This window comes from Equus caballus, chromosome 22, assembly GCF_041296265.1.
Source record: "Equus caballus isolate H_3958 breed thoroughbred chromosome 22, TB-T2T, whole genome shotgun sequence".
NCBI classification, from domain to species: Eukaryota; Metazoa; Chordata; class Mammalia; order Perissodactyla; family Equidae; genus Equus; species Equus caballus.
In genome coordinates this window covers 36,774,197-36,786,723 of record NC_091705.1, presented here as the reverse complement: position 1 = coordinate 36,786,723, position 12,527 = coordinate 36,774,197, and the positions used below count along the sequence as shown (strand labels likewise).

Here is a 12,527-nt window from a genome sequence, read left to right as displayed (position 1 = left end):
CACACTGGCCTTTCTCACTCCACGCTCCCTCCTGTCGTGAGGCTTTTGCACATGATGTTCCCTCTGCCTGGAACGCCATGCCCTCCTGCTCACCCTTCAGGTCTCAGCCGTATCACGATTTCCCCAGGCCCTCCCTGAGGGGATCCCATTCCCCTACAGCAGCTTCCCCAGGCCCACGTCTCTCTCTCTCACACACCAGTCCCTATAACAATGTTTATGGGGAGTTGTGTGTTATTTAATTTCCATCCATCTTCCCAACTAGACTGTAAGCTCCCTGAAGGCAGGGATTTTGTCCAATATTTTATCCACCATGACATTCCCCAAATCTGCAGGGCCTTGCCCTTGATATTTAATAAATATTTGTTGTATGATGAATGAATGTGCTGATGAATGAACTGCATTTATTCAACCAATATTTACCGAGTGCCTATTATACGTGCCAAACACTGCGCCAGTCACTGTCATTGTCATTGTCACCACCCAGATGCTGCATGCAGCCACCTCCCAGCCTGGCCCTCTGGGCACGGAGTCTGAGACCCTGGTTTACTGTTCTGTGCAGCGTCAGTACCGTATGTAGGACATGATCAGAGGTACATGCACGTGGGATGCTGCGGTCCCCAAGGCCATCCCAGAAGGGAGAAGTGGTCCCAAAATTCCTGTCCAATTGACACCAGGTGCTTGTTAATTATGGTGATTACACTACTAAGCTCTGCCTGGCTGTCAGGCCCTTGGCCATCCTGCTCTTTCTTCCCCTCTCTTAGGTTTATCTTTTTTCCAGCTTTATTGAGATATAATCGATATATTGCGTAAGTTTAAGGTGCACAATGAGAAGATTCGATACATGCATGTATTGCAAAATGGCTTTGGTGGTCCTGCTTTGAGCTAAGAAAGCAGGAGGGGAAAGTGGGGACGTCCAGAGCCACAGCACGGAGGAGAAAGTCCGGGCCCAGGAGGAAAGTGGCGGGAGCAGAGGGTTCCTGGCATTTTGGCCTGGTGGGTCTTGCGGCAGTAGCATCTCTTCTTTCTTTGGGGGAACTGCCTCTCCCTCACACTCTGTCCCTATGACTTGGGTGGCGCTGACCCTACTAACAGGCCACGAGCCTGGCAATTAGCATCTCCCATCCCACCATCTACAGTGATTGGCTCAGGGGTGGTGGTCACGTGAGTGAACGGGGCCGATGAGAGCCCCAGGATGAAGCGACGCTCTCTCCCACGGGACACGAAACTTGGAAGGTGTCTACCGCAAGCCGCTGGCAGGGCAGCTCCCAACACTACCTCTGAGTAGCACCTTCTGATACACGCTCATCACATCTTTGGTGTTCAGTGTGGACGCTCAGGTAGGAGTAAACTGTAGCTGCAGCCAGCGAACTTCGGGGGCTGCTGTCACTGTGGCCAACTTCAACATCCAGGGGGAAGGACCCCCACATGCTACACGGGTGAGGCCACAAGCCCCTCCTCCTGTCCATATCTCCATCCCCCATCGCGTCTCCCTTCCACTGGGGAAGGTGTCACTTAATAGAAGCTGTGGGGGCAGGGCTGGGATACAGAGGGAACCGTCCTCCCAGATGAGCAAGACACTTTCAGAGTCCTCTCCACAGGCGATGAAGAAGGCAGATAAAGGAGGGACACAGCTGACGCTATATTCATTCACTGACGCATTCACTGAGTGAGGCGGCCAAGCCTTTGTAATCGCCGACTCTTCACATGGCACACCAAAGAGGAGAGTTGCAGCTCACTCACTAATTTATTTCCCCTTTTTTTTTTTGGAAGGCCAGGGACCGCTCCAGGCACTGGGGCTATGGTGTCAAATCAGACAGACAAGTTCCTCCTCTCATGAAGGCGACACTCTAGAGAGGGATTTGGTGTCCCGCCTTAGGTGACATTCATGACTGGGTGACCTCAGATGGCTGGGGTATAGACAGCAGAGTCACATAGATTGTCTCCTGCTGCTGTGAACAGAACTGGATTGCCTTTTCTTTCTTAAGATAAAATTTTAACTACCCAAGTAATATCTCAAGATGTTTGTAAATAAGTTTTAAAAATTTAAAATTTTAAAATAAAATGAAAGTTGCTTTTGGCCACTATCTCCCACCAGCTGGATCCACAGTTACTAATGTAATGAATAGCTCTGCAGACCTCTTCCTAGTCATAAACACACATGAACTCCCACACATCTTCCTAAAAACATACAGTATTGTTTTATAAACATCTTCTGAATGTCTTTTTATCCATGTCACTGATGTGTACATCCTGTTCTAAGATGTTTTTTGCTCTAATAATAAAATATCTTCGTATTCATTCCACGTCATGACACCAAGATCTAGTTTATTCCTTTTAGCTGGTGTGGAGGATCCCCAGGTATGTCCACACCACAGCTCTTCCCGCCAGCCCCTGGGTTTCCCAGGGTCTGTCATTATAACTAACGCCGCACTGCTCAGGACAGGTCTTCCTGGGCGCACACGCACGCAATTCTCTAGGAGTAAGACCCCAAAGTGAAATTGCTGGGTCCACTTTTAAACTTGTAAAGGACATTTGCAAATTGCCCCTCGGAGTGGCTGAATCAATTTATATCCCCAATGGCCACGTCCTGTCCTCACCCTCTGCACTGTTTCTATTCCCTGATCTGAAAGCTTTTATCCAAAAGCCCCTTAGGAAGACGTGAGTGATCATTTTAATACGCCTCCACAGCAGTTTACCCCTCAACACCATCACTCAGCCCAGCAGGTTAAGGTCTAGGGAGAGTCATGTCAGAATGGAAACCCAGCGTGGGACTAGAGTCTTAGCCCCAGACTAACTTTTCTCACTCAGTTGATGAATGCTCTTTCACGTGAACTTGCTGCAGAAGGAAAAAGGTCGATGGGAGAGCTTTACCACGCTGCCCTCGCTCCTGACAGCACGAAAGACAAGGGCCCTGTTGTTGTGGCTGATCCAGTTTCACTGTCCACGGGACTTTTTTTTTAACCTTTAATTTTGAGATCATTATAGATTCCAAGAAGTTGCAAAAAATAGTAGAGAGAGGTCCTGGGTACCCCTCAGTCCCTTTCCCCCCAGTGATTACATCTTATATAACCAGAGTGCAATAGCAAACCAGGAAACTGACATCGGTGCACTGTGTGTGTGTGTGCGCGCGCGGGGCTTTGCATCATTTTATCGCACGTGTAGATTCGTGTAGCCATCACTGCGATCCAGACAGAGAACTACCGCAGCCCCTCCTCTCCGTTGTCCTGCCTTGTCCTGCTCCTCACGGGCGCACCCACCCTCGTCCTCCCCACCCCCGAACACCTCTCACTCCTGGCAATCACTGAGCCATTCTCCTTCTCTAAAAATGTCATTTTAAGAACATTATATAAATGGAATCATACAGTCTATGACCTCTTGAGATTTGTTTTTTTTTTTAAGGTGACTCAAATTCAGATGCCCGCATTTTACAACTCGTTTTCCAGTATTCACGAGGCCCACAAGAGGCGGCCTTCAGCGAAGCACCCAGTGTGTGGCGACAGACCACGACAGGACCACACACGTTCTGCTGATTTCAGGTTGGGTTCAGCAGGGCCCTGGAGCAAAACGCAGAACTTTATAGAATATTTCTCATGCAGAGCCATGAAAAAACCCCAACCCGCAACCAACAAAACAAGGCACAGAGCAAAACACCACAGACTCTTACCGTAAGGGAAGGCCTGCCCTTGCCAGTGATGGCTGGAGAACGTCAAGTGCTGAAGGCCATGGGAGCCCCAGGATCCCCCCCTCTCCAAAAGGCAGTGAGCACGCAGCTGGCGGGAGGCTGCATTCTCGCCGGTTGCAAAGGCATTTTACAGTTTCGACCCTCAGGACATTCCACACCAGCGTCGCTGCCCATCACTCTTCCTCTCCCCCTCGCCCATCCAACCACAGCCCACCGCAATGACCTGGACCCATTTTAAACCACAGAGAGACTGGTTCCGAGGCTACAGAGCAAGGGTATACTAATTTCAGTGAGGGGAAGGGGTGGGAGAAAAATCCGGAGAAATGGTAAGAAACGGAATACTAAAAACTGAATGTTAGAATATCTTCATTCTACCCCGACCCTTCTTTGTGCCCCTGTGACGCACGGACCATTACAAAACTGAAAATAATAATCCTTCCCATGCAGCCAACGCTGTCTAGGAGCCAGGCACCGTTTTAGGTGATTTTCATGTTTGAGCTCTCTTAATCATCCCAAAAGCCCCTATGAGATCAGCAGAACTCACATCCCATTTCACAGATCAGGAAAGCAAGGATGGGAAGTTTAAGTCACTTGCCTAAAAGCAGCTGTTAAGTCGCAGAGGCGGATTGAAAGCCAGGACGTCTGACTCTGAACGTTCTGCTCGGCCGCCATCTGCCACAGCAGCAGATGTCTTAAAGTTAATCTTTCCTAATGACTGATCGTCTCTAATTACATCATTACCCTGAACCTGAACGGGCCGGGCCATGACTCCTGAGTTTTTAAACGTCCTTCTTCTTGTTTTGGGGTTGGCTCAATTTTACGCCATTTCATAGTGATTTTTCCCCCTCCTTTCTTTGTAAGATGGTTTCATGGTGAGGGCTAGAAGTTTTTTTAATGAAAAATCTCAAACATATGCAGAAGCAGACAGAATAGTAAAACGAATCACTGAGCATTCATCACTCAGATTCAACAAGATTTCACCGCATGTGTCTTTTCTAAGCTTTTGGATTGATTTTTCTCTTTGGTGAAGTTTTTAAAACAAATTTGAACTTGAAGTCTCTTCTCTCTGCCATACCTCACTTAACAACACGGACACTTTCTATTATCACACCTAACAAAATTCACAATAATTCCTTGTCCCAGATTGAACACAGGCCATATTCAATCTTTCCCAGTTGTCTCCACACGCCCTTTTTAAGGTTGGTTTATACGATTCAGGATCTAAACAAAGTGTGCACACTACATTTGCTTCCTGTGTCTCTTACACTTATTTAATCTAGAATAGCTTTCCCCTTCTTTACATACAGACTATTGACATGTTGCAGAAACTAGGTTAACTGTCTTGCAGAATATCTCATGTTCTGGACTTTTCTGTTTGTTTCTTCATGGAGTTGTTAACTTATTTCTCTTTCTACCATATTTCCCACAAATTCACTTGAAAATAGGTTTAGATGAAGTTGGGGGGGTGCGGCAGGAAGGCTTCGGACCGGCGCTGAGTTCTTCCCCTTGTACCACGTCAGGAGGGGAACCACGTCCAGGTGTCCCCTTTCTACTAATACTAATAGGGGTCAGTGGGTCCAGGTGGCCACACCCTCCTCCCTTAGGAAGCTGCTGGTAAACCTTTGATCTAATGGGTTCATCCACTGATGCTCATGGCCTGAATCAATTATTTCATTAGGGGTTTAGAAACTTTTAAAAATACTTTTTAATGAAGAGAGAGATTCAAGAGTATGGCAGTAATATTAATACACTTGTCCTGCATCTACATTCTTGCAAATTGCTGTCACAAATCTTTCTTCAGTGCACTCTCCCAGCCAGCCCCGGAGGTGGACAGAGCCAGCAGGAGGCCAGAAAAGAAGGGTGACTAAGCAGCTCTGTCGGGGGCCCAGGTGCCTGAGTTCAGATCCTGGCTCTGCCACTTACTGGTGGCATGGGATCTTGGTTGACTTTCCTGTCTCAATTTCTCACCTGTCAAATGGGGATAAAAATGGTACCCATGGCTTACGGCTGTTGTAAGGATGAAATGATGGACTACTTGGTTAGTTCTTAGAACGGAATAGGACACAGAGTGAACTCCTCCTCCACCCTCACAAGTGAAGAAACTGAGAGGCCAACAGGCTAAGCAAACGTCCTCAGGTCCCACAGCTAACGACAGGCCGAGCTGGAACAGAAATCTCGTTCCCCTGGGTTACACTATTCAATGAAATGTTTTTCCACATTTTGAAAATAGTTGCAAATAATTAGATAAAACACCTTTTGGCCATAATGACTTAGCGTAATACCCAAACAGCCCAAGATAACACCCAATCCAAGGCCACAGGATGGGGCCGGGAGCGCCCTTCCCACCTCGCCTCTGGGAGTCCCGCCCTTTCTCCCTCTCCCGCAGGAATGCTGCCCTTCTTGCTGTCACTCAAACCTAGTGAGTTGGTTCCCATCTCTCGGTTTTGCACTTGCTGTTCCATCCGCCACAAGTCCTCTTCCCCAGATCTTTCTGTGACTCGTTCCTTCACTTCATTTAGGTGTTTTCTCAAATGTCACCTCCTCAGAGATGCCTTTCCTGATCATATTATCAAACCCATTTCCCCATTTCTCCAACCACCCCCCCCTTTCCATCCCCTGACCCTGCTGCATTGGTCTTTACGTATCTGATCACTGTCTTAAAACATGCTGCATATTTCTTGGTTCACTTTATGAGGGAGGGGCACTTTGTCTTGTTCACTGCTGCATCCTTAGCATCTAGTACAGCAATTGTAACTGGCACTAAACAGTCAGCCAATTAGGAGCAGTTAAAGGAACATTGCATAAGGACCCTAGAGCCTCACAGTGTCACACACAAGAAGCATCCATGCACCATTTATCAACAGCATTTTTTACGTTTAATTCTTTTCTACAAAAGAAAAAGAAATAAATGCTCGTGGTAAAAGAGTTGAATAGAGCAACATACAATGTAAAAAGATAAAGGTCCCCACAGTGCCACTGGTCTGCACTAACAACACTCACCGTTTGAGGGTCACTGCGGTACAGTCTGTTGGGGGGGTCCCCAGTATTCTCTCTCTTCTTCTACAGTAAAGGAATTCCTGATCCTTCACAGGGCATGCACCGCCCAGAAAGAATTTCCCAGCTTCCCTTGCAGTTAGGTTGTGGTCATGTGACTAAACCCTAGTCAGGGTGGAATCAAAAGTGATGCATTCGACACACAGGTCATGTCCTTAAAGCAGGGGGTGAACTCCCCCTTCCCCCATTCCTACTCGCTAGAATGCGGCGTGATGGGGAGCCATCTTGGACCACAAGGGATAGGGCGGCCCTTTAAGGATGATGTGACGAGATGGAAGCAGTCTGGGCCACCCATGGCTTCGCAGAGCAGGGCTGTGGGGTCGGCTCAGACTTTACAGGAGAGAGAAACAATCTTCTAGGTTGTTTATGCCACTATGATTTCAGTTCTGTGTTACACACAGCCAAGTCAATGTCTGTCTGTCTGTCTGTATCTATGTATCTATCAATCATCTATCATCTCTATGAGACTTTCTTCAATGCATTTATGTGTGTGTGTATCTGTGTGTGTGTGCATGTGTGTAACAACTTTATATTATGGGGAATTCTGAACACACACAAAAATACCCAGACTCATCTCACGAATCTCCCTATGCCCATCGCCCAGGCCCAACCACCATTAACTCATGGCCAATCCTATCCCGCTTCCACCCCATCTACTTCTCCCCTCATAGTCCGTGGAAGCAAATCCCAGCCAGCATATTCTTTCACCTGTAAATACTTCAGTATGAATCCCTAAAAAAAAGAAAAACCAAAGACTTCTTTTGAAAACACAGCCGTAATACCATTATCCATGCCTACAAAATTCCTTAATATTACCAAAAGCAGATATTAAATTATCTTAAAATAAAAACTGTGTTGTATATTTTTTAATTCTCAATTAAAAATACACTGTGACCAATTTTTGACATCAGTACACTCAGAGCCACCTAATTCTTTTTAACAGCTGCATAATATTCCACTGAGATGAGATCCCCAAGTTTATTTCGCCATTCTCCAAAAAATGGATGGTCAGGTTATTTATGGGGTTTTTTGCTATTTTAATCAATGATGCAATGAACCTCTATCTATCTCAGGATGTCTCAGCCTTGGCATTCTTGAGCTTTTGGGCTGGATGATTCTTCGCTGTGCAGGGCTGGCCTGTGGACTGCAGGCTGTTTTGCAGCATCCCTGGCCCCAGTCCTCACTAGATAATAGTGGGACCCCTCTCCCCCACTTGCAACAACGCAAAATATCTCCAGACGTTGCCAAAAATTTCCTGGGGTTAGAATTACCCCAGTTGAGAAACTCTCCTATAAATATACACACTTAAGCAAGTAGAAAACTCCAATTTCTATAGTGGAGGCCAACAGAGACATGGAAACAGGAGCTTTCAAAATGGCAGCCACTGGGCCAGCCACATGGCCGAGTAGTTAGGTTCGAGCGCCCTGCTTCAGTGGCCCAGGGCTTTGCCGGTTCGAATCCTGGGCACAGACATGGTGCTGCTCATTAGCCCACGTTGAGGCGGCATCCCACAGGCCACAACTAGAAGGACTCACAACTAGAAATACACAACTATGTACCGGGGGGTTTGGGGAGAAAAAGGAAAGAAACAAACAAAAAAACGGCAGCCATTTGAGAAAAATATCAGTTCACACCCACTCCGGATTCTGGTAAATACTTTCACTGTGCTTCCGTCATGCCTACCTTGAAAACCTGAGCATTATTCTTCACAAAAGCTGCAGCTAGTATCTGTAAATTTACCTCGTCAATCAAAGACCCCTTGAGTTGACTTGCTTTTTAACATCATGTCTCCAATCGGAGGATCCAGGGGAAGAATGTGAGACACATTTTATAGGACCGGCTCAGAGATGGAACAACACCCTCACTTTTATGGGCTGGCACACTTTCAATTGTAGGCTCTGTTTCAGGGAAACTGCATGACCCTCTGAGTGCCCCTTCTCTCCTACTCTTAATAATAAATTACAGAGTGTTTGTACACAAAGGGGGAGGGATTTCCAAATTCTAAATGAAGCCTAACCTCAACAGCCTTAAGCACGCCCTCTCTGCTGAGACCTGCCCCTGGCCAGGTGTAACATCCAGCCAGAACCTGCTGGGAAAAATTAAACAAACCCCAAAAGGGCGTAACGTGGGGCTGAAACCAGCCGAGGGGATTACTAAAACAGGTTTGGGGCTCCGAATTAGGTTGGCCCAGCTGATGACGCTTCAGCCAACAGCTGCGCTGAAGAATCCTCAGGACCTGTAATTTCTAGGGTAGCAAAAACACAGTGACAGCAAAAACAAAGCAAAAAACAAGAAATACAGTAAAAAACAAAAAATAATAAAAACAAACACAAAGGAAGACAAAGAAGAATGGGAGAAACCTTAAGAGAGATCTAAAAAAATAGTGTCACAGATATTCACAAGGATTTAAGTCACTTATTCATTTGGTAAACACTACAGAGCAACAACCATGGGCCAGGCACTGATCTAAAGCCCGGGAATCCAGTGGGGGGGGGCAAGACAGATGATGCCCCTGACTCCCAGAGCCAACCGCAGGTAGATTTCACTGCGGATCATGGAATTCATTCTTGCTGGTAAAATCCAGTTCGCAGTTCCTGGGAGCTGAAGCCAGACAGAACAGAGGGACCTCTGAGCCAAATCTTCCCATTAAGAAAGGGCTCATTGTACGCCAAGCCCTATGTAAGGTGCTTTGCATATACTGGTTCATTTAATCCTCACCATAACCCACGAGGTAAATAATATTGTCCCTCCCTTTAACAGAAGAGGAAACTGAGGACCAGAAAGATTAACTGATGTAGACAAGGATACAGGGCTACCCAGGTGGCCAGCCATGAAACATCTTTTAGAGCAGAGAACTCAGTGCGGGGGGCGATTTTGTCCTCTGGGGGGTCACTTGGCAACGCCCGGAGCTGTTTTTGGTTGTCACAATTCGGGAAGGGTGATATTGGGATCTAGTGGGTAGAGTCAGGGATGCTGCTAAACGTCCTACGATGCACAGGACAGTCCCAGCACAGAGAAGCATCTGGCTCAAAATGTCCAAAGCTCCAAGGTTGAGAAACCCTGTTTTAGAGGAAAGCTGTTCCAGGAGTGAAACAAACTTTCGAAACCAACACGTTAAAAACCGGAGAGACAGGATAGCGTGGTGGTTAAAAACGGCCAAAAAACCTGGGTGTGAATCCCGGCTCACCTGTACGACGGGGGATAAGAGATGCTGAGAGGACGATGTGAGATGAAGCACTTCGAAGACTGCCTGGCACACAGCACGTGCTGGCAAAAGCCTGCTCATCCACACCACGCACGGCACGGTAAACTGCACAGGCACGGTGACTGCAGTTCGCAAGACGTCTGGCAACGTGGGCCAGGGTGGTCAACAACGGGCCTAGGCAAGCACCTCTGCCTATTTCTTTTTTTTTTTTTTTTTTTTTTTTTTTTTTTTTTATTATTAAGGAATCAAATTTATTGAATTTTATTATTGAAAGTTGAAACTTAACATGTATGAACAAAAACAATAAAAGAATATACTCTTTTCATGGACTATAGTATTATGTGAATGCTACATTTATTCTAAACATGTAGGGCCTGCGGAAATGTAATGAGAAACTCATATGACTAGATAGCAATACTATTTTTTTAGATAGTATGTTCTTGATTGAAATATATTCTCATTTTTACCAGATGGTGAAACATTTGCAGTCTTACAATGTTGTTTGCTTTTTGTTAGATAACAGTAAGATAAAATTCAGCTTTGCCACTGCTAGAATTGTCAAGTTCCCACAATAATTAAAATCTGAATTGATTTTTAATGAACATGGAATACCAAATTAAAAGTGTGTATGTGTACTTTTTTTAAAAAGAAATTTGACAGTTCTTATCAAACCAGGAAATAGAAAGGTGAAAACTATGGTTTGTCGTACATTGCAAAGAGTATTCGCTTTCCAACTTGAGGATCTAATTATAAGATGGTTGGCTTTTTATGCGTAATTTTCATCTGAAATCAGATTTTTCAAATGCCACATTTTAACTTTGGTTAGTAGGAAATGCCTTGAAATAAAACCCAGGAAACAAGATTAATGTCAACAATTGTCCAAGAATCCTAGTTGATAGGGCAAAAACTGATAAAAATTGATGGAAAAGGGGAGTGCAAAAAGAATTTGCTTAAGGTTTAAAAAAAGCACACATTTATTGTAGGAAAAAATTAGAGAATTCGGAGAAGCAAACTTAAAGGAAAGTAATTTTTTTTTTTTTTTTTTTTTTTATTAATGTTATGATAGATTACAACCTTGTGAGATTTCAGTTGTACATTTTTGTTAGTCATGTTGTGGGTACACCACTTTCCCCTCCGTACCCTCCCCCCACCCCCCCTTTTCCCTGGTAACCACCAATCAGATCTCCTTCTCAATATACTAATTTCCACCTATGAGTGGAGTCATATAGAGTTCGTCTTTCTCTGACTGACTTATTTCGCTTAACATAATACCCTCGAGGTCCATCCACATTGTTGTGAATGGGCCAATTTCGTCTTTTTTTATGGCTGAGTAGTATTCCATTGTGTATATATACCACATCTTCTTTAACTATACAAAAAAAGACACTGTACAGTTTAAAAACAAATCTTACACAGCCTTACATTTCAATTTTTTTCTTTAAAAGGAGTGAGTTGTGTACAGGGGGGTTAAATGCTTTATAGACAAGAAAAAAAAACTGCGCTAGAACCAACTTATTCATCATCATCATCTTCTTCTTCATCTTCATCTTCTTCATCTTCCTCCTCCTCCTCATCCTCTTCGTCTTCCTCATCTTCCTCCTCTTCCTTCTTTTTCTTGCTTTTTTCAGCCTTGACAACTCCCTTTTTCGCTGCATCAGGTTTTCCTTTAGCTCGGTATGCAGCAATATCCTTTTCGTATTTCTCCTTCAGCTTAGCAGCCTTCTTTTCATAAGGCTGCTTGTCATCTGCAGCAGTGTTATTCCACATCTCTCCCAGTTTCTTTGCAACATCACCAATGGATAGGCCAGGATGCTCTCCTTTGATTTTGGGGCGATACTCAGAACAAAACAAGAAAAAGGCCGAAGGAGGCCTCTTAGGTGCATTGGGATCCTTGAACTTCTTTTTTGTTTCCCCTTTAGGAGGGATATAAGTTTTCATTTCTCTTTCATAACGGGCCTTGTCCGCCTTTGCCATGTCTTCAAATTTTCCCTTCTCTTTAGCAGACATAGTCTTCCACCTCTCTGAGCACTTCTTAGAAAACTCTGAGAAGTTGACTGAAGCATCTGGGTGCTTCTTCTTGTGCTCCTCCCGGCAAGTTTGCACAAAGAATGCATATGATGACATTTTGCCTCTCGGCTTCTTAGGATCTCCTTTGCCCATGTTTAATTATTTTTCCTCAGCGAGGCACAGAGTCGCCCAGTGCCCGTCCGGCTCTCACTTGCCCCGGCGCTGTCTCTATGGAGCTCAATGTACTGCAATGGCTGTGTACCTCTGCCTATTTCTTGGCCTCCTCTATGGTCACAAGACGTTGAGAACCACGGCCCCCAAGTAACAGATCTTGACATGACCCTATCCAAAGCAGGAAGGAAGGAAGTGGAAAAGAGGTGCCCCCCACAAGCCCTTTCATTTTTTCTCGGAGGAACATCCCTGCCAGCATCCTCCAGCAGACACCCCCTTAGGTCTCACGGGTCAGAACTGGACCACGGTAAAGGGGCTTAGTCTAATCATCCTGCACCCCTCTGGCCTGAGCACATGGCCAACTAAACAAGAGTGGGGCTCTGCTGTACCAGAAGCGGAGCAACGGCT

At 45.5% G+C, this 12,527-nt stretch overlaps 2 protein-coding genes across 3 annotated transcripts in view; both read right to left on the bottom strand.

Moving 5' to 3' along the window:
• The window catches only part of EYA2 (EYA transcriptional coactivator and phosphatase 2), a 253,768-nt gene that overhangs the window by 186,089 nt on the left and 55,152 nt on the right, over positions 1 to 12,527 (bottom strand). The window lies entirely within an intron of this gene.
• On the bottom strand, positions 11,360 to 12,290 carry LOC138920237 (high mobility group protein B1). Its single transcript, XM_070247877.1, has one exon. The coding sequence runs from the start codon at positions 12,099 to 12,101 to the stop codon at positions 11,454 to 11,456; it is 648 nt and encodes a 215-aa protein (XP_070103978.1). The 5' UTR covers positions 12,102 to 12,290; the 3' UTR covers positions 11,360 to 11,453.